The following is a 22,891-nucleotide window of genomic DNA, read 5'->3' on the forward strand; positions in this document are numbered from 1 at the left end:
TGCCATGTAGGGAAGGAAATCTGCCATCCTTACCTGGTCTGGCCTACATATGACTCTAGGCCACAGCAGCATCGTTAATTCTTAGCTGCCCTCTGGACAATCTCAGATGGGCAACAGATAATGGCCTTGCCAGTGCTGCCCACATCCCATGTACGAATATTTTTTTAAAATCTGTCTGGCTCATTAACGTTGTTTAGGGAAGGAAATCTGCCATCCTTATGCAGTCCAGCCTACATGTGACTCCAGACCCACAGCAATGTGGATGACTCTCAGCTGCCCTCTGAAATGAACAGGGAGACAGTGAGGTCTGCTGCTGGAGATCAGAGTCGAGAGTGTGTTGCTGGAAAAGCACAGCAGGTCAGGCAGCATCCGAGGATCAGGAAAATCAACGTTTCGGGCCAAAGACCTTCATCATCATTCCTGATAAAGGTCTCTGGCCCGAAATGTTGATTCTCCTGCTCCTCGGATGCTGCCTGACCTGCTGTGCTTTTCCAGCAACACACTCTCGACTCAGCCCTCTGAAATGGCCAAGGAAGCCACTCAGTTCCGGGAGCTATTGCTGGCTTTGCCAATGATGCCCACATCCCATGAAAGAAATAAATAAAATTCACAGAATGATGCAGCACAGGAAGAGCTTGTTTATCAATCACCATTTGGCCCATTTTGACTCTGTTTTTTCTCTTTAAAAGAGCTCTCTGGATCGTCTCACTCTCTCCCCACAGACCTTCCTGCTTTGTATCTTTGTCTGATGCCCCGTTGAAAGTTACTGTTGAACCTGTGTCATCTGCACAAACCTTGAAGGATCAACATTGAGTTTGACACTGGGACTAAAATAGACTGAAAGTGTGTTGCTGGTTAAAGCGCAGCAGGTCAGGCAGCATCCAAGGAACAGGAAATTCAACGTTTCGGGCACAAACCCTTCATCAGGAATGATTCATTCCTGATGAAGGGCTTATGCCCGAAACGTCGAATCTCCTGTTCCTTGGATGCTGCCTGACCTGCTGCGCTTTAACCAGCAACACATTTTCAGCTCTGATCTCCAGCATCTGCAGACCTCACTTTTTACTTGACTAAAATAGACTAGCTAGATGAGTTTTCTGCCCAGTTTGAACATGATGGGCTGAAGGGCCCTTTTCTGTGCTGTACACCACCTTAATTCTATAATTCTTTAACAATCCAAGATCACAACTGCCCTTCCCATTTGCTCAGGCAATGGCTGCTGTATTAATTCTGCTGCTGCCAGTCACACCTCCTCCAGACTCATCTTTTGCTTCCTTTTTGGTCACATTTGTTATTTGATTTCTGTAACCTCTCCCTCCTCCAACTTCTGAGATCTCTGCTCCCTCTTAGGCACTCCCACACTCCAGTGATGTACCTTCATATGTGTGGGCTGGAAGGTCTGAAATTCCTTCCCCAAACCCCTTCCTCCTCCTTCGAGATGCTCCTCATATTTATGTCTTTATAAATAAAAGTTATATCAATGTTTTAGGTGAAAGCACGGTGGCTACATTTGCAGATGACACATAGATGGGTCAGAGCGTATGTTGTGGATTGGAATCAGGAAAGAGGCAGTCTGATGTCATAGAGTCAGAGAGATGTACAGCATGGAAACAGACCCTTCAGTCCAACTCGTCCATGCTGACCAGATATCCCTAACCTAATCTAGTCTCATTTGCCAGCACTTGGCCCATATCCCTCCAAACCCTTCCTATTCAGACACCCACCCAGATGCCTTTTAAATGTTGCAATTGTACCAGCCCTGGAGAATAATGTGGGAAAATGTGAAGCTGTTCACTTTAGCAGGAAGAATAATAAAAGTTTACTTAATGTTAAATGACTACGCATTAGAGAACTGCTGCAGAATTCCAAAATGCAGAGGGATCTGGGTGTTCGAGCGTATGATTCGCGAAACGTTGGTCTGCAGGTCCAGGCAGTGATAAAGAAAGTTAATAGGATGGAACATAGTACATGCAACAGTACAGCACAGGAACAGGCCCTTCACCCCACAATATTGTGCCGAACATGACACCTAATCCCTTCTGCCTGCCCTTGGTCCATACCCCTCTCTTCCTTGAATATTCATGTGCTTTTCTAAAAGTCCCTTACAAACCTCTTAAACAGATGCTATCCTTTATTACAGGAAGAATTGAATGCAAAATTAAGGAGATTAAGCCTCAGTTATACAGGGTAATGGGGAGACCACATCTCGAATGGTGTGTTCAGTTTTGGTTTGTATTTAAGCAAAAAGGTACGTTCATTCATTTAGCTGACCTTTACAAAATCGAAGGGATGTAATGAGCAGGTTGTGTGAGGTGTGATAGGATGGATAGACTGTTCCCCTGGAGTTTAGCAGAATGTCTTGATTGAAGTTGATAAGAGCCTGACTGGTTTTGACAAGGTAGAGGTAGGCAGGTTTGATTAGGTGGAAGTGAGGACTGCAGATGCTGGAGATCAGAATCAAGATTAGAATGGCACTGGAAAAGCACAGCAGGTTGGAAGCCTCACTCCTGATGAAGGGCTCCTGCGCAAGGCATCGATTTTCCTGCTCCTCGGATGCTGCCTGGCCTGCTGTGCTTTTCCAGCGCCATTCAAATCTTGACTGTTTCCTCTGATTGCCCATAGTGTTAGGTGCATGAGTCAGGGGTAAATATAGAGTAGGGGAATGGGTCTGGGTGAGTTACTCTTCAGAGGCTTGGTGTGGATTTGTTGGGCCGAATGGCCTGTGTCCATACTGTGGGAAATCTAATCTAACATAAGGGGACAGAATTTTAAAATGAGGGGTCATCCTTTCAGGTAAGGAGGATTCTTTTGTCTTGGGGCTGGGGGTTAAGCAACTTTGGAACTCTCTGCCTCAGGAAGCCAGGGGTGGGGTTGGTCATTTAATATTTTTAAGGTGGAGGAAAAAGACACTTATAACATTTTACAGATGCACCACAGAAAGCATTTACTCCGGATGCACCATGGCCTGGTGCAGCCCTGCCCAGGATCATACAAAACTACAGAGAGTTGTGAACACAGCCCAGTGAACACAAACCAACCTCCCATCCATCAACTCTATCTATACTTCCTAGTGCCTCGGGAAGGTAGCCAATATCATCAAAACTCCCTCCTACCTTGCTTACAATCTCCTCTACTGAAAACGTGTTGCTGGAAAAGCGCAGCAGGTCAGGCAGCATCCAAGGAGCAGGAGATTCGACGTTTCGGGCATGAGCCCTTCTTCAGGAATCAAAGGGCTTATGCCCGAAACATCGAATCTCCTGCTCCTTGGATGCTGCCTGACCTGCTGCGCTTTTCCAGCAACACATTTTCAGCTCTGATCTCCAGCATCTGCAGTCCTCACTTTCTCCTATAATCTCCTCTAATCCCTTCCATCAGACAGAAGATGTAAAAGCCTAAATACATGGACAGATTCAAGAGCAGCTTCTTCCCTGCTGTTATGAGACTTCTGAATGGACCCCCCTCAAATTTCAACTTTAACGTTGAGCCCGCTCTCTGTGCACCCTCTCTGCAGTCACAACATTGTGTTTCTCGCTCTGTCCGATCACTGTAATGCCCTTTGTATGGTTTGGTCAACACGCAAAACCACATCAAAAAATAGATTCTTGTTGGTCAGAGGGATCAGGGGTAACACAGGAATGTGGGATTATCTTTAAAAATTTATTCACAGGATGAGGGCATCACTGGCTAGGCCAGCAGCTATCACCCATCCCTAATTACCCAGGGGGCAGTTAAGGGTCAACCCCATTGCTGTGGGTCTGGAGTCATATCTAGGCCAGACCAGGTAAGGATGGCAGTTTCCTTCCCTCCAGGACGTTAGATGGGTTTTTCCAACAATTGGCAATGGATTCATGGTCATCATTAGACTCTTAATTCCAGGGTTTTTTTATTGAATTCAAACTCCGCCACGCCATGGTGGGATTTGAACCCAGGTCCCCAGGACGTTAACTGGGTTAACATAGCACTAATAACACTAGGCTATTAATCTGAAACACAAATAGATCTTATTGAATATTGGAAAGTAAGCTAGATAGGCCGAATGGTCTACTCCTGCTCCTGCTTCATCTGTTTATCAGAGTAAAGTCAGACGTATGCAGTTATAAGTTCTCAGGGTAGGGTGACTCTACTGGGTCTGTTTCCTCTTGGAGCTAGCTGACCGGACGGCAGCGTGTTATTGTGACAGAGAATGTCTCGGAGAGAAAGTGAGGACTGCAGATGCTGGAGATCAGAGCTGAAAATGTGTTGCTGGAAAAGCGCAGCAGGTCAGGCAGCATCCAAGGAGCAGAAAATTCGAGGTTCAGGAATTCCTGAAGAAAGGCTTATGCCCAAAACGTCGAACCTCCTGTTCCTTGGATGCTGCCTGACCTGCTGCGCTTTTCCAGCAACACATTTTCAACAGGGAATGTCTCGCCTTACTGGCAAGGGTTAAACCGGATGCCAGCAGCAACGTTCAGCTCCGAGCTGTGTGAATCCCAAATCCCGTGCCACGCACGCATTTCAGAGATCAGGGCAATGGTTGGAGAACAGAGGGGACATGTTCTGCCAAGGGACAACAGGCACTGCGGGATCAGAGGGGCGTTCAGAAGAAAAGTACGGCAAGAGTAGTGACTCCCTATCACAGGCTGTGTTGAGGTGGATAGCATTGATGTATTTCAGGGAAGGCTAGAAAAACACATGAGGGGCATGGAATAGAAGGATACAGAAACAGGGTGGGATCAAACTGGTTTGCAACATGAACACCAGCATTGGAGGGTTGGGCTGAATGACCTGTTGGAGTGTTACGAAATTCCATGGTATTAATTAGTAGCAAGATGAAGGAGCTAGCTATGTACACACAGCTGGGTAGTCTGTTGCCTGAAGCAACCCGTTCTGCATCTTCAGCAGTTTTGCAGCTGCTAAAGCTGTTCCCCAGATACCTGCGCCGTTTCACAGGATGATACACAGGCAGAGACAAGCTTCAGAGAAAAATCTCAAATTATGAAACTTGCTCAGCATCTGAGGGATCACCTTTCAACAAATCAGCTCATCGCTTTCCATATGAGATTGGAGAGTAAGGTGCTTATCTGGGACTACAGCCGGAAAGGGGACTGCTGATAAGGGATTGCTGAGAATCTTGTCGATGAACCAGAGAGAGAACAATAAATTGCATGTAATTGTGTGTTTGCATGAGTGAGAGTGTGAACACGTTTTTAAATGAGCAATGGGTGTGTGCATTTGTGTGCAAGAGATTGAGTGAGTGAGTGGGTGAGAGTGACAATGCATGCGTGTACGACCAGGTTTGTGAGTGAGCTTATGTGTACAATGAGTGGGTGTGAGCACGTGAGGATGAATGAGTACGCAAGTGAAGAAGATTGAACAAATGTGCAAATGAGTAAGGGTGCGTGAGAGAATGAGTGGGTGTGAGAGTGTTTTCAAAGGGGAGGTAAATGTGTACAAATGATGTTAGATTAGACTGTGTGTCAGATTGGAGTGTCTTAGCTGGGAGACTGTGTTAGTTTAGAGAGTGTGTTAGTTTGGAGACTGTGTTAGTTTAGAGAGTGTGTTAGTTTAGAGAGTGTGTTAGTTTGGAGACTGTTAGTTTAGAGAGTGTGTTAGTTTGCAGAGTGGTTAGTTTAGAGAGCTTGTTAGTTTGCAGAGTGTGTTAGTTTAGAGAGTTTGTTAGTTTGCAGAGTGTGTTAGTTTGGAGACTGTGTTAGTTTAGAGAGTTTGTTAGTTTGCAGAGTGTGTTAGTTTAGAGAGCTTGTTAGTTTGCAGAGTGTGTTAGTTTAGAGAGTTTGTTAGTTTGCAGAGTGTGTTAGATTAGAGAGTGTGTTAGTTTGCAGAGTGTGTTGGCTTGGAGAGTGTGTTTATTGGCAGAGTGTCAGTCCAGAAGAATAATGTTGTCTAGGACATTAGGGACAATACTCTTCCCCTCTCCCTGTTCTCTTTCAATTCCAGCCCCTCTGTGATTCTCTTCATCACACCTCACAGGATCTGTGTCTCCGACTGCCAGCTCCCCATGCTCTGGAACCCTCTCCATGAATCGCAGAGTCTCGCTCTCTCTCTCCATAAAACTCTTGAACAAAGCTTTTGCCTCGGCTCTACCCATTCATTACGAAGCTCAGTGTGCCGAATTTGATTTGACAGCACTCCTGTGTGGTGCCTCGGGCAACTTGACCTGCCAGAGGTGTTTTAAAAATGTGATTTGTTGTTGTTGGCGGTTAGAACTTTCTCCAGCCATCACAGCTGAGGTACAGAGGTGAAGCACCAACCAACAGCAAAATTACTCAAAATAGACAGTGTTCCATAGCAGGAGACTTGTAGTAATGATACTTACGATAATAAGCAAGATGAAGTAAATGAAATTGTAGAAAGAGTGTGCATCCATTACATAATACATGATCTCGACCCAGCCTTCCAGTGTTATCACCTGGCAAAGGAACATCAGACAAACCATTAGCTCCCAGCAAGAGCCTGCCTACAATGACACACAGAACCAAACTCTTCCTGATTCCAGCTGTGCTACAGACAGAAAGAGAGAGCAATATGGTGCAACTCTCACAGAGGCTGCAGTTTTACAGCAGCGTTGGCTCAGGGAAACATAGAGACCGGGAGAGGCATGGTATTGCAGATTCACCAGGCGCTATAGTTTAGCTTCACAACAGGGAAAAACACCAGGGAAGCTGCAAATAAAATGTCCCCCACCAGCCTGAGATATATCAACAATGGTATCGGGAAGCAGAATGGTGACCCGATGGAATAACGGACAGTCATTTCCGTTCTCAGTGCAACCATCGCTTGGTCTGATGAGCACAACATGAAGTTGGGTGGCACGGTAGCTCAGTGGTTAGCACTGCTGCCTCACAGCATCAGGGACCCAGGTTCGATTCCAGCCTCAGGCTACTGTCTATGTGGAGTTTGCACGTTCTCCCTGTGTCTGCGTGGGTTTCCTCCGGGTGCCCCGGTTTCCTCCCACAGTCCAAAGATGTGCAGGTTAGGGTGGATTGGCCATGGGAAATTGTTCATAGTGTGCAGGCTGGGTGGGTTAGCCATAGGAAATGCAGGGTTACAGGGATGGTGCTGGGTCTGGATGGGATGTTCTTTGTAGGTTCATTGTGGACTCAATGGGCTGAATGGCCTGCTTCCACACTGTAGAGATTCTATGAATTGAGATGGGGAAGACTGAGTATAGTGGTCCTGTCAGAGGACAAATACTCCAGAGGGTCAGCAGGAATTGGATACTCTGGGGACAGCGGGTCATCTCTGAAAAAAGTCAGAGGTCACCCTGTTAGGGCAGAGGAAAATGATTTTCTCTGAGCATTTTGTGAGTTTCGAAGCAGGGTTATTGGTTATTTCCAAGGTGAAGGTGGAATGATTCTTCTTCAACAGGAAATCAATGGTTATCAATTATTAAATCTCAGGGATGGAGACTACAGCAACCAACATCATTTGTGGTTAAAACACACCTGGTTCATTCATCTCCTTAGGGAAGGAAATTTGCTGATGTTATCGGGCGTGCAGTGAAAGTTCACAACAATGATCCCGGATGAAGGGCTTGTCATATTTAGGGCAGTGAGGACTCTGGGTCTTTACTCAATTGAATTTAGAAGGATGAGGGGGGAGTTGATGGAAACTTACGGAATACTGAGATGGAAGTGGACAAGCCGGAGAAACTAGGACCCGAGGGCACAGCCTCAGAGTGAAGGGACAACTCTGTAGAACCAAGTTAAGGAGGAATTTTTTTCAGTCTGAGGTTAGTGAATCAATGGAACACCTTGCTGCAGAGGGCTGTGGTGACAAAGTCATTGAGTGTGTTCAAGACAGAGATAGGTTCTTAATCAGTAACAGCTCAAAAGAGAAGGCAGGAGATTGGGACTGAGAAACATTTCAGCCATGATTGAATGGCAGTGCAGACTCAATGGGCCAAATAGCCTAATGCTGCTTCTGTATATTATGATCTGGCCTACCTGCGCCTCCACACCCACAGTGGTATGGTTGATTTTTGAATAACTTCTGAAATTACCTCAGCAAGCCACTGAATTCGAAGGACAATCAGAGATGGGCAACAAATGTTGGTATTGCCAGAGATGCCCACACCTCATGAAAAGATGAAGAAAAATAACTGATGAGATGTCCAGATACCCCCAAAGGTGAAGGGTGAATGTTCCATATGGTATGGGTTATAGCTTTGGGAGATACCCATTCGGGAGGGTGGGGGGGGGAGGGGGAGAGCTCGGGGGATCATTGGTCCAGAATTAGCTGTTCCTCCCAAACCTGCTACGTCCATCATATTTTGTTACTCATGTTGCTTCTAAACATAAATCTCTTATAGAATAGAATATCATTTATTGTCACTTTATTTCTGTCTGAATGGAGCAGGATGATCTCCCTCAAGTATCAAAGAAGCAGCCCTGTTGAACACTGAGTCATCAGGTATTATGGTTTCAATAGAAAGTCCTTCAGTTTTTAAAAAAAGATACTTGGATGAGCACTTGGAATATCATTATATTCAAGGTTTTGGGCCAAGCGCTGGAAAGTAGGATTAGTGTAGATAGGACAGAACAGAATCATATGGGCCAAAGGATCTCTTCTGTGCTGTATGCTCTAATTGAGGGAAGGTTGAGACTTAGTTGTTGTAGAACCGTTCAGCATGGAAACAGACCCTTCGGCCCAACTAACTCATGCCGACTAGATATCCTAACTCAATCTAGTCCCATTTGCCAGCACTTAGCCCATATCCTGTTAAATCCTTCCTATTCATATACCCATCCAGATGCCTTTTAAATGTTGTCATTGCACTAGCCCCCACCACCTCGTCTGGCAGCTCATTTTAAATAACAATTAATGACATTATAAACCAGCAACATTGGAGGTGAACTCTAACCATTGGGCGGTAATTGACATGAGAGATTCATGACTGGACTCAGGTCAGACAGTAAACACATACCTGAAAGATCACAATCCATGCATAGCCAATGTTGTCAAAGTTGATGGCACCTTTGTGAGGGTTCCTGTCCCCAGTCTGACACACTGTGTAATAACGGTTCCAATTGACACAGCCCCCGGTGACATTGAGCTCCTGTCCCAGAGCAGCGTAATAGTAATAGTCATCTTTGTCCAAGCAACACTCATGCCCATTGTCCCTCAACGTTGGTATCTCATGGCAGCCCATGATCCCATTGTCCCCGGACAGAGAGCAGATAAAGGGGGTTTCATCATCTTTCTCCGGATGATAGTACTGAGGCAGAGAGAGGCCATTGTACCTGTTAGCAAACAGAGACACAGTAAGAACACCTCTGCCTGCCCTCTTGTGGAAGTGACAGTACCTTGGGAGAGAGGATGTAGAGACAGGAGGCCTGAGAGAGATTTGTCAATGGGAAACAGCCATCATAACTGTCATCGGGTCAGGCAGGAACTGAGGATTGCTGTAAAAAGGCACATTCTTGTTGAAGGTCTTCACCTTGATCTCATTAGGGCAATTTACAAAAACACCAAGGGGAAGCAACATTTTACACTAGAGAATGATCTTATATTGCATACTTAATCATCACTCTGTCCTGAACAGTTTAAAACAGTTCTGTAAAATACTGACACTGAACCTTTTCTGTCCAACAGAGAGGGTCATGGGATAAGGCTTCATCCCATGATAACATCCCCAACAGTGCGGCACTCCCTCAGTACAGACTGTCCGACAGTGTAGCACTCCCTCAGCACTGACCCTCCGACAGTGCGGCACTCCCTCAGCACTGACCCTCCAACAGTGCAGCACTCCGTCTGCAGTGACCCTCCGACAGTGCGGCACTCCCTCAGTACAGACTGTCCGACAGTGTGGCACTCCCTCAGCACTGAGCCTCCAACAGTGCGACACTCCCTCAGCACTGACTCTCCGACAGTGCAGCACTCCCTCAGTACAGATGGTCCGACAGTGTGGCACTCTCTCATCATTGACCTTCTGACAGTGTGGCACTCCTTCAGTACTGACCCTCCGACAGTGCGGCACTCCCTCAGCACTGACTCTCCGACAGTGCGACACTCCCTCAGCACTGACCCACCGACTGTGCGGCACTCCCTCAGTACTGACCATCCAACACTCCCTCCGTACAGACCATCCAACACTCCCTCAGTACTGACCATCCAACACTCCCTCAGTACTGACCGTCCAACACTCCCAGAGTACTGACCATCCAACACTCCCTCAGTACTGACCATCCAACACTCCCACAGTACTGACCATCCTACACTCCCTCAGTACTGACCATGCAACACTCCCACAGTACTGACCATCCAACACTCCCTCAGTACTGACCATCCAACACTCCCACAGTACTGACTGTCCAATACTTCCTCAGTACTGACCGTCCAACACTCCCACAGTACTGACCATCCAACACTCCCTCAGTACTGACTGTCCAACACTCCATCAGTACTGACCATCCAACACTCCCACAGTACTGACCAACCAACACTCCCTCAGTACTGACCATCCAACACTCCCTCAGTACTGACCGTCCAACACTCCCACAGTACTGACCGCCCAACACTCCCACAGTACTGACCATCCAACACTCCCTCAGTACTGACCATCCAACATTCCCACAGTACTGACCGTCCAACACTCCCACAGTACTGACCGCCCAACACTCCCACAGTACTGACCATCCAACACTCCCTCAGTACTCACTGTCCAACACTCCCTCAGTACTAACTGTCCAACACTCCCACAGTACTGACCATCCAACACTCCCACAGTACTGACCGTCCAACACTCCCACAGTACTGACCATCCAACACTCCCTCAGAACTGACCGTCCGACACTCCCACAGTACTGACCATCCAACACTCCCACAGTACTGACTGTCCAACACTCCCACAGTACTGACCACCCAACACTCCCTCAGTACTGACCGTCCAACACTCCCACAGTACTGACCATCCAACACTCCCTCAGTACTGACCGTCCAACACTCCCTCAGTACTCACTGTCCAACACTCCCACAGTACTGACCATCCAACACTCCCTCAGTACTGACCGTCCAACACTCCCACAGTACTGAACATCTAACACTCCCACAGTACTGACCATCCAACACTTCCACAGTACTGACCGTCCAACACTCCCACAGTACTGACCACCCAACACTCCCTCAGTACTGACCATCCAACACTCCCTCAGTACTGACCGTCCAACACTCCTTCGGTACTGACCGTTCAACACTCCCTCAGTACTGACCATCCAGCACTCCCACAGTACTGATCATCCAACAATCCCTCAGTACTGACCATCCAAAATTCCCTCAGTACTGACCGCCCAACACTCCCACAGTACTGACCATCCAACACTCCCCCAGTACTGACTGCCCAACACTCCCTCAGTACTGACCATCCAACACTCCCACAGTACTGACCATCCAACACTCCCTCAGTACTGACCATCCAACATTCCCTCAGTACTGACCGCCCAACACTCCCACAGTACTGACCATCCAACACTCCCACAGTACTGACTGTCCAACACTCCCACAGTACTGACCATCCAACACTCCCACAGTACTGACTGTCCAACACTCCCACAGTACTGACCATCCAACACTCCCACAGTACTGACCATCCAACACTCCCTCAGTACTGACCGTCCAACACTCCCTCAGTACTGACCATCCAACACTCCCTCAGTACTGCAGTGTGAGGGTCAGCCTGGGTCATGAGGTCTCTAGAATGGGACTCAAACCTACAAAGTCTAGTCTGGACGTGAGGGCACTAGCCACTGAGCCATTTGTCTCTTTCTCCCACCTGCTGAGGAAGCCGTGAGAACCAGGAACCAGAGGAATATCGATTGTACATTTTCCTGGGTTTCTATAATTTAGTTCCACACCTGAGAGTGAGACTCCATCCCTTGAATTATTTACAGGCAAAATAATAGTCAAAGCAGCTGGCAATGTCCCAACAGTGAGCCAGTGAGTACATGAAGCCCCTTAGCATGCCCTGGCAAGATGAATAAATTATAATTGCAAATGACACAGCATTTGTGCAGTTCAGGCATTGAGGCTAGTGGCTGGCAGTTCCCTAGCTCTGACTGACGGGGAAGCTGTCAAATTCCATCAGACCCGGTGTCAGCAGCAGGAATCTCCAAGCCGGGAAGGTGTGCTGCAATGCTGGGATCCTGCTGAATGCGCTCTCTTTCAACACTGACACACAAGCACCAACTTACTGCTCCAATCTAGCCAAGGCAAAAAACCAAGGAAGATCAACCCTGACAATTAGTCACCTGATTATGTCCCTCTCAGTCACGTTAACATGAACTGAACTGCCACATCAGACATACTGCATGTTGTACTTTATTAAACACAGCTCAAGGATTTGTTCTGTTAACTTGTTTCAGCCACAGTTACTCTGCAGGACCATGGACAGAGCTCTCCTCGCTGGCTGTATAGCTGGCAGTGACTGCAGTACTCAGCAATACTCACACAGGCTGGAGAGATAACACAAGTCCAACGTCCTGTACACCCAACAGGAATCTGGGCAGCCACAGACTATGAGAGCTGAAAGTGAATCAGTCAGAGACAGACAGACAGAGACATAGAGAGAGACAGAGACAGAGAAGAGAGAAAAACAGAGACAGGGAGAGATATAGAGAGGGACACACAGAGATACAGAGGGTGAGACAGAGAAGAGAGAGAAAAACAGAGACAGGGAGAGAGATACAGAGACACAGACAGAGAGGGACACACAAAAATATAGACAGAGAGGGACACAAAAACACAGAGAGAGGGAGAGAGAGAAAGACAGAGAAAAGAGAGAGAAACACAGATACAGGGAGATATACAGAGACACAGACAGAGAAATTCACAGAGAGAGATAGAAAGAGTCACACAGAGAGGCAGTCATACAAAGACACAGACACACAGAGAGAAAAACAGAAGAGAGACAAAGAAACAGAGAGGGAGAGAGAGAGAGACGGACAGAATAAAGTGAGACAGAGGGAGAAAGACAGAGAGAAAATCAGAGTGACAGAAAGCATAGGCAGACAAAATAGGACACAGTGAAGGAGTTACAGGAGGACAGGCAGAAAATGGTTGGCGAGTTATAGACAGTGGCTCAATGGTTAGCACTGCTGTCTCACAGTGGCAGAGACCCAGGTTTGATTCCAGCCTTGGGTGACTGTCTGTCTGGAGTTTGCACATTCTCTCTGCATTGGTTTCCTCCAGGTGCTCTGGTTTCCTCCCACATTCCAAACAAATGCAGGTGAGGTGGATTGGCCAGGGACTTATAGGTTACAGGGATGGGGTGGGCCTGGGCTGGATGCTCTTCGGAAGGTCAGTGTGGACTCGATGGGCCAAATGGCCAGCTTTGACCCTTTTGGGACTGTATGGAAAACAGAATAAAAGTGAAATAATGCAGATGCTGAAGATCTGAATAAACAGAAAATGCTGGAGAAACTAGAGCAGTGCCTGCAGAAACGGTGACTGCTTTGAATCTGATGTGACTGCTCCAGAACAATAAAAAAACGATAGACAGAGAGAGAGAGAGAGAGAGAGAGAGAGAGAGAGATAGAAAACAGAACATTCTGGAGAAATTCAACAAATGTGACAGCATCTGGAGAAGGTTCACTGTCACCCTTTAATCTGCTTTCTCTCTCCACAGATGCTGCTGACCTGCTGAGGTTCTCCAGCAGTTTCTATCTTGCTTTGGATTTTCACTATCTGCAGTTCTTTGTTTTATTTTAGAGAGAGAATGAGAGGAACAGAGGGAGACAGACACACAGTCAGATATAAAGTCACAGCGCACAGGCAGTTGAGTGGACAAACTGAAGGAATTGCAGAAGTAGAGCAGGAAATAGATGGAGAGTTACAAACAGAAGTAACCAATGCAGAGATTGGCAGAGACACAGGAGAGAAAGGTACGTACAGGGAAAAATAAAGAGAGACAGAAGCAAACAGGCAGATAGAAAGACAGAGCGAGAAAGACAAACAGGCGAAGACAAACTAAGGCAGAGAGGCAGACAGACAGAGAGAGAGAGAGATGGAGAAACACCAGCAAATACAGAGAGACAAAGAGGCAGAAAGGGATAGAGTCAGGCAAATGGTTAATGCATAACAGGGAGAGAGAGAGAGGGAGAGAGAGAGACAGATGGGGAGAGTGGGACAGAGAGAGGAAGAGACAGACAGATGGAGAGAGGGGGACAGAGAGAGGGAAAAATAGACAGATGGAGAGAGTGGGACAGAGAGAGGGAGAGACAGACAGATGGAGAGAGTGGGACAGAGAGACGGAGAGATAGACAGATGGAGAGAGTGGGACAGAGAGAGGGAGAGACAGACAGATGGAGTGAGTGGGACAGAGAGAGGGAGAGACAGACAGATGGAGAGAGTGGGACAGAGAGAGGGAGAGATAGACAGATGGAGAGAGTGGGACAGAGAGAGGGAGAGACAGACAGATGGAGAGAGTGGGACAGAGAGAGGGAGAGATAGACAGATGGAGAGAGTGGGACAGAGAGACGGAGAGACAGACGAGAGAGAGTGAGACAAAGAGGGAGGAGACAGACAGACAGGAGAGAGTTTGACAGAGAGAGGGAGAGACAGACAGATGAGACAGAGTGAGACAGAGTGAGACAGAGAGGGTGGAGACAGACAGACGGGAGAGAGTGAGACAGAGAGGTGGAGGTAAAGAGAGTGCTGATGAGGATTCGTGTGTGGCTGTGAAAGGATTGTGTGATGCTGACTCGACACTGATTCCGGTTACTAATTCCACCTCTTGGTGCTGGGCTCTCTCTAATATCGCAGTCTCCAGCGCGCACTCTTACACGTAGGGTACGCAACCTTGCAGCTAAATCCTCCAAACACTCACAACGTCAGGTTCTCTTCCAGGAAGCAGCGGTTCCTCAGGAGACCGGCCCACAGCTGCACACCGATGATTCCAAATATAAAAAATACAAAGAAGCAAAGCAGCAGGACATTGCCAAGCATCGGGAGAGTGTCCAGTAACAGGTTGACCAGGATCCTCATACCTACACAAAGCAAAGGAACACACACTGAGGGAATCAATAAACAGCATTCAGACTCACAAACAGAAGGAGTTTAGAAATCTCTCTGCCTGCCTCTCTCACAATTCCACTGGCCCCTTCACTACCCTTCCCTTCACCCAGCCGTCACATACTGATGCACAAAGACTCCATCCTTGTGTAAACACAGAAGTTTGTGTCCAATCTGAACCCTATCCTCTCACACACATGCACAGAAACCCACATACACAGATGTACGCACACAAATACACACAGAGGTATATGCACACACACAGACAGAGGTACACACACACCTGCACACACACACAGACACACACAGATACAGATGTACACACACACACACACACACACACACACACACACACACACACACACACACACACACACACACACACACACACACACACACACACACACCTGCACACCTCTTTCCCAGGATCTCCTCACTCCCTGAATATCAATCTGATCACCCTCCCCTCAGGCCAGCCAGGACATTCTCATTCTCTCCCCTCTGCTCACCCTCTTCTCTTTCAATCCTTGGCCTCTTGTCATTGTGTGACACCGATCAGTGCAGCTCCTGCTCTATATCCCCGTTCACTCTCACACTGAGAGCGATATCTGGGCTTTCAGCTGGATGTGGAGGGACAGGTGAGGTGGGGGTGCTTGTGATGTTCTGAAAACACTAATTTCAAAAATAAATAGGGTTTGGACAGAATTGAATGTCAACTAATTAGAAGGTAATGGTTTGTTTCATGTAAAAACAGATAAAATAACTGCACTCGAGATGAGTATGAACACTGCACTCAAATGCTTTAGATTGCACTCGTAATGTGAAGCAGCCCCACAGTTCCCTTAATGGAGATATAATCCATTTAAGGTCTCCCGGCACTTCATCCTGTACCAAGTGCTACTTTGCTGGTGGTTTATTTTGATTAGTTTAATAAGATATATTGAACATTTGCAGCTATTGACCCAATGGAGCAGCAGGTGAGAGGACCAAGGCCATGGTTAGAATGAGAGCAAGGCTTGATGTCTCCCCATCTCACTCTTCACATTTCCATACCGCACTCCTCTGAGATGTTACCAACTTACACAGACACACTTCAGCCTTTCATTCTTCCACACACTCTATCCCCATCCAATCCCTTCCCCTCACACACTGGCACACACTCTATCCCCATCCAATCCCTTCCCCTCACACACTGACACACACTCTATCCCTATCCAATCCCTTCCCGTCACACACTGACACACACTCTATCCCCATCCAATCCCTTCCCGTCACACACTGACACACACTCTATCCTCATCCAATCCCTTCCCCTCACACACTGACACACACTCTATCCTCATCCAATCCCTTCCCCTCACACACTGACACACACTCTATCCCTATCCAATCCCTTCCCCTCACACACTGACACACACTCTATCCCCATCCAATCCCTTCCCGTCACACACTGACACACACTCTATCCTCATCCAATCCCTTCCCCTCACACACTGACACACACTCTATCCTCATCCAATCCCTTCCCCTCACACACTGACACACACTCTATCCCCATCCAATCCCTTCCCCTCACACATTGACACACACTCTATCTTTTCATACACAAACTGTGTACACACATACATATGAAATATACCATCTCTGAAGAGCCCCAAACTCACACACACATAATGACATATGCACTGTCTCACACACAGACACAGTCACACACACACTCTGTCTCACACACAGTCTTACACATACACACAGTCACACACGCACTCTGTCTCACACACAGTCTTACACATACACACAGTCACACACGCACTCTGTCTCACACACAGATGCAGAGTCATACACACTGTCTCAGAAGCACACAGATTCACACACACTGTGACACTCATAGCATCTGTCCCTCATTCACTTTCTGTTTTCAAACACACACACACACACACACACACACACACTCCCTTATTGAACTCCCTACCATGGGATTACAATGCTGAGGAAGAGCCATAACATACTTGATTCTGTCTCTCTCTGTCTCCCCTCCACCCCCACCACCTCACGCAACCTCCCACACCTCCCCCCTCGACCAACAGATGTCAGACTTACTGAGTTTCTCTCACACTTTCTGTTTTTATCCCTACCATGGGGGGTCCTAACATTAAAAATTATCTGGGAGGAAGATTAAGTAATTCTTGAGCTCGAACAGTAACTTCACACCTCGATAGTTTGTCCAATTATTCTGCTTGGTTGACCCGTCCATAAACTGTTTACTTTGCACTTTGAAGTTACATCTGACTCATTGCCTTGTCTATCTGATGCCTTTTCACGACCTGATGGAGATGGCCTTTGAATACTATTTAGCACTTGACGCCTCTTTCCTGTAATTTGAATCTATTTCCAGGCTATTAAACCCATTCCCGAGGGATGAAGGACTTTAGTTCTGTGGAGAGACTGGCGAAACAGATTGTTCTCCCCAGAGCAGGGAAGGTTAATGGGTGATGCAGTCAAAATGTTCAAAGTTATGATGAGTTTTTGATGGATTTCCACTGACATGAAGATCATTAAGCAGAGGACAAAGATTTAAGATGATAGGTAAATGCTGTGGCCTACAGGGTATGGTCTGAAAGGATGATATGGAATCAGATCTGATAATAACTTGCAAACAGAGCTCACTGAATGCTTTTAAAAGGAATGATTGGAACTTGCAATATTATTGCGATTAATCCAGAGACCCAGGTGAACCAGGTTTGAATCCTACCATAGCAGGTGGTCGAATTTGACTTCAGTTACAAAAGAAGCTGCAATTTAGATTCTAATGATGATCATGAAACTGTTGTTGGAAAAACCCACCTGGTTCACTAATGTCCTTCAGGGAAGGAATCTGCTATCCTTACCTAGTCTGGCTTACATGTGACTCCAGACCCACATGTCAATGTGGTACCAACACCGGGTGACTCTTATTCTCACATTTCTTGCAAATGCTTTGCACTTTTAACCTTCAATTCTAAATCTGTAATAGTTACTAATAATGTTCTCTTAAATCTACTTGCAGGTCTGAAGATTGTATGAATACCCAGCTCTGAGAATAACACACAAACCAACAGATTCAAGAACAGCTTCTTCCTCGCTGGTATTAGACTGATGAATGGACCTCTCTAATTTCAACCTAATGCTAATCTTGCTCCCTCTGCACCTTCTCTGCATCTGTAACTTGGTATTCCTCACTGTGTTCTATCACCCTATGATCTTTGTATGCTACAATCTGCTTGTAATGCATTCAAAACAAACCTTTTCACTGTACTTTAGTACATGTGACAATAATAAATCAAATCAAATCATTTATCAATGTAGCTGACTCTTAAGTGTCATCTGGGTAATAAGTATTGGTTTAGCCAGTGAAGCCCTCATCTCATGAGTGAAGTTTTTTTGTAAAAATATGTTGTAGGTTAATTAAACTGAAATTGATAATTCTTGTTGGGTAAAGGAACCAAGGGTGTGGAGTTTGGATATATGATGTTCTGGCCCAAACTGAGTGGGGAAAACAAGATCGTACGTGTCACTTTCAACACATTAGATTCCCAAAGTCCCGAGAACAAGATCCTTGTCTTTCAGTTTCATCTGACTCCATGGAGTGGAGTCTAAAACTGGAGTGATGATCTTCTGCCTATCAGAGATGTTGGAGTTGTCAGTGACAAATCATTTCACATTGTAGACTAAGCCCAATGGTTTCAAAACTCCCTGCCATGTGGAAGGGCCCATACTGTTCACCAGATTGGAATGTGTGCATAGTGGCTCTTTCTCACTACCTTCCATCAACCAGACTTTGCAGCCTCCTACTTCCAGAAAGAAAGGAGCCCCTGTTGTACTGCCATATTGAATTATGGGCTTAACTTACAGGACGCTGCATCTCAAAATGCCCCTGACAGAGCTGAAGGAGTCATGCTGCTCCTCCATATTGGTTTCATAACATGTGCACATTGCAGATAGTAAGGAGGGGGCATGATTTCAACATGTATTTGTTGATATAATGTGGTAGTGACAAACTCTTTCTTGGATTTACAATGTAATGATCCAAACATTCTAAGTGATCCTTTAAAAAGTGATAATACATCAGATTTTATTTGAAAATTGATTCTTAGGTATTGACTGAGTAATGCTAAAGCAGCTGACAGTCTGTCTGAGAATCTGAAACAGGCATCAAAGGTAGCACACAGAAATTCACCCCAACTGGGACTGTTTAGCTGTTTGAGTTCTTTATGAACCTCTTCCTGCTCTTTTCATCTCACCGTCATCCCTCTATCCTCCTATTTGTTTCTTCCTTCTGTGTTTATCCTGATTCTCCTTAAATGTATTAATATTATTTACAATACCCACTCCCTGTGATAGCAGATTCCACACAGGGTCATAGTCAGAGTTATCCAGCATGGAAACAGACCCTTGGGTCCAACCAGTCCATGCCAACCAAGTTCCCAAACTAAGGTAGTCCCACCTGCCTGCCCCTGGCCCATATCCCTCCAAACTTTTCCTATTCATGTACTTATCCAAATGTCTTTTAAACACTGTTTTTGTATCCACATCCTCTGGAAGTTCATTCCACACACAAACTACCCTCTGTGTAAAACATGTGCCCCTTGTGTCTTTTTTTAAATCTCTCTCCTATCATCTCACCACTCTCTGGATAAAGTGCGCTCTCCTGAATTCCCTGTTCAGTTTATGAGAGGCATCATGGCCTTAAGCTTTCAGCGAACCCTCTTTGGGCTCTGTGATTTGATAGATTTCTGTCAGGCTCACATCTCTCTCCTTGGTCTTTTCTAAATAAAGAGACTAAACCAATTCAAAACTTCCTCCTAATTCATGTTCGGAGTCTCCTTGTACTTGCATTCTGACAACTTCCGGACCTGGGATCCAGGTCATTCAGCTGCTTACTCTCACACCAGCTGGATCCCACTTTGTAACTTTGGACAGAGGTGAACATCTGTCTGCATTTTCATCCATTTTCACCTTTTCTGTAGTTGACATTTGTACCTATTTTACATCCCTATCAATCCTTTATCACTATTATAGCTGCCTATGTCTTTTCTTCTGGGCTCCCTTGCCATCTGTTCCCCTGACTCCAGTTACTACTCTGTTTTGAGTATAAAAAATATCATTTTCCTTTACCTCTGAAGAAGATTCATGCCTGGCTCAAAATGTTAACTACGTTTTTCTCTCTGTACAGATGCTGCCAGGCCTGCTGAGGTTCTCCACTACTCTCTGTGTTTTATTCAGTATTTGCCATAAACTGGGCCAAATCAGGAACATGTTATAAATATGGCTTGTATTTCCTTGAGTATGGACAATTAAGGCACTCCCTGATCGATGTATATTTAGTGATTCAACAGAGAAACTATTTTCTCTAGAAATCAAGAACCAAAGGGTAAAACCATATTATCAGAGACTTGCTGATCAGAATTTTTTTTCATCAAAGAATTTTCAATTCTTTTTTCCAAAACTGTGTGAATGTTCTGGTTTAACGGAGGCCTCCAGGGTAGAGAGCATTTGTTGGGTGAGGGTGATGGGGTAAAAGCTGACTAATATCTATCAGTTGTGAAACATTGGCACACATTAAGGAGTGGACACAAAATGAAGGTAATAACCTGAGACCTTTAATTACTGAAGTTTAGAAGAGTCAGAGGTGTGTTAAATGAATCATATAAGATCCTGAGGGGACTTAACCCAGGGGAATGTGGGGAGATGTTTCCTCTTGTGGGAGAATCTAAGACAAGGGGTTTTGGTTAAAAATAAGGGGAGACCCATTTAAAACAGAGATAGGGAAACATATTTTTCTCCGAGAGGGTTGTGAGTCTTTGGAATCCCTTCCTCGAAAGGCAGTCTACACAGTCTAAATATTTTGAAGGCAGAGGGAGATAGATTCTTGCTGACCAAGGGATGTAAGATTATCAGGGGATTTGAAGGAATGTAGAGATGAGGCTCAAATCAGATCAGCCGTGATCTTATTCAAGGAGAGAAGAGGTTCAAAGGGCCGAGTGGCCTACCGTCGTTCCCTGTTTATGTGGATCATGAGCTTTAACCCACTCACAATGGAGTTTGCGCTCGAGTGGGAAAGGAGCACCCTGATGGGGCAAAACCTCCATAATGTCAATTGAGTTAGTTCAGGACCTTGGACAGCAAATACCACACAACAACAAGATTGGACTCTGCACCGATGTTTTTGTAAGTATCCCCACTGACTATATCGTATTCATTGCATCTTTCAGCCTGCTAAGGTTTATAAGGTTAACTCATTGACATGTTTAACATTTAGTTGGTCAGGTTTGTGGATATTGTGCAGTTAACTAAAGGTATAGTCGCCATAGTCTTACCCGACCATAGAGTGCCCTCATTAGAGAGAGAGATGATTGGTGGTTTTTAACCTGAGGGTCACCAAACCTTGACGAAGGGGAGAGGTTGAGAAGGAGAGTCCTTCATTGCAACCTCAGCTAGTGTGGGAATTGAACCCATGCTGTTTGTGTTTCTCTGCATTGCAAACCAGCCATCCAGCCAACTGACCCAGAGCCCAGTGAGAGTCTCAAATAAACCCATGAGGAGAGCTCAGGAGAGACCTTCTGAATGAGAGCATGGAACACGTTATTACGATGAGCAGCTGAGGTGAACAGTGTTGAGACACTTACAGGGAGCTAGATGGACACATGAGTGAAAAAGAGTTAAAAGGAAAGGGAACAGAAGGTGCTGGAGAAACTCAGCAATTCTGGCAGCATTTGTGGAGAGTGAAACAGAGTTAATATTTTGAGTCCAGAATGACTCTTCACCTGAACTGTGTTGCTCTATCCACAACATCAGGGACCCAGGTCCGATCCCACCCTCGGGTGACTGTCTGTGTGAAGTTTGCACATTCTCCCCGTGTCGGCGTGGGTTTCCTCCGGGTGCTCCAGTTTCCTCTCACAGTCCAAAGATATGCAGGTTAGGGTGGATTGGCCATGCTAAAATGTGCAAAGTGACCAGGGATGTGCAGACGAGGTGTATTAGTCAGGGGTAAATGCAGAGTAATAAGTTAGGGGGATGGGTCTGGGGGGATACTCTTTGGAGGGTTGGTGTGGACTTGTTGGGCCAAATGGCCTGTTTCCACAATGCAGTGATTCTATGGTTCTATGTTGCCTGACATCCTGGAGTTTTGTCTGTTTTTATCTTGGATGCCCAGCACCTGCAGTATTTTGTTTTAAATATGAAGGGTTAGAACAACATGCTGATTGGTTGGGATGATAATCACATGCAGTCGTTGGGATGAAGGGTCTCTTCCTGTGTGTAGATTCAGTGTAACTCCGTGCGATAGACAGTGACACAGGTCAGTTATTGATGCTATCTGCACTGGAGAATGTCAAACATTCAGAACTCTTCACAAATGATCAATCTCTCTTAATTAGTATTTTAATTATTAATTTAAGGTAAAGCAGAATACTGCAGATCCTGGAAATCTGAAACAAATACTGAGCAGGCCCAGCAGCTTTGGAGAAGAGAGAGAAACAGAGTTAATCACTGAATCGTTACAGTGCAGATTGAGGCTATTTGGCCGATTGAGTCTGTGCTAGCTCTATTACCAAGAGTAAATCTCCTGCCTTTTCCCCATATCCCCGCACATCACTTCTATCCTTCAGGCTGGGGAGATGGGCCAGTGTTTGTAAGGTAATGACAGAATTGCCCAGAGGAATGCTCCTTTATTGAGGGAGAGAGAGCGATGACTGATGGTGGTTTGAACCTGAGGGTCACCATGCCTCAGGTGTTGAGAAGGCAGAGTGTTCATGATCTCTTCAGCCAGTGTAGGAATTGAACCCTTAATGTTAGCATCGACTCTGTATTCCAAACTGCCAGCCAGTGTTTGTACAGGACAGCCAAAACGTGA

The 22,891-nt window shown here is 46.0% G+C and overlaps 1 protein-coding gene across 1 annotated transcript in view; it reads right to left on the reverse strand.

Moving 5' to 3' along the window:
• Positions 1–22,891, reverse strand: part of cacna1ia (calcium voltage-gated channel subunit alpha1 Ia) — a 195,013-nt gene that overhangs the window by 137,991 nt on the left and 34,131 nt on the right. Inside the window, exons 4-6 of the mRNA XM_060849187.1 lie at positions 14,819–14,978; positions 8,924–9,239; positions 6,314–6,406 (exon numbers count right to left, since the gene is read on the reverse strand). Of these exons, the coding sequence (XP_060705170.1) occupies positions 6,314–6,406; positions 8,924–9,239; positions 14,819–14,978 (569 nt within the window). The remainder of the gene's footprint in view (positions 1–6,313; positions 6,407–8,923; positions 9,240–14,818; positions 14,979–22,891) is intronic.

This window comes from Hemiscyllium ocellatum, chromosome 33, assembly GCF_020745735.1.
Source record: "Hemiscyllium ocellatum isolate sHemOce1 chromosome 33, sHemOce1.pat.X.cur, whole genome shotgun sequence".
NCBI classification, from domain to species: Eukaryota; Metazoa; Chordata; class Chondrichthyes; order Orectolobiformes; family Hemiscylliidae; genus Hemiscyllium; species Hemiscyllium ocellatum.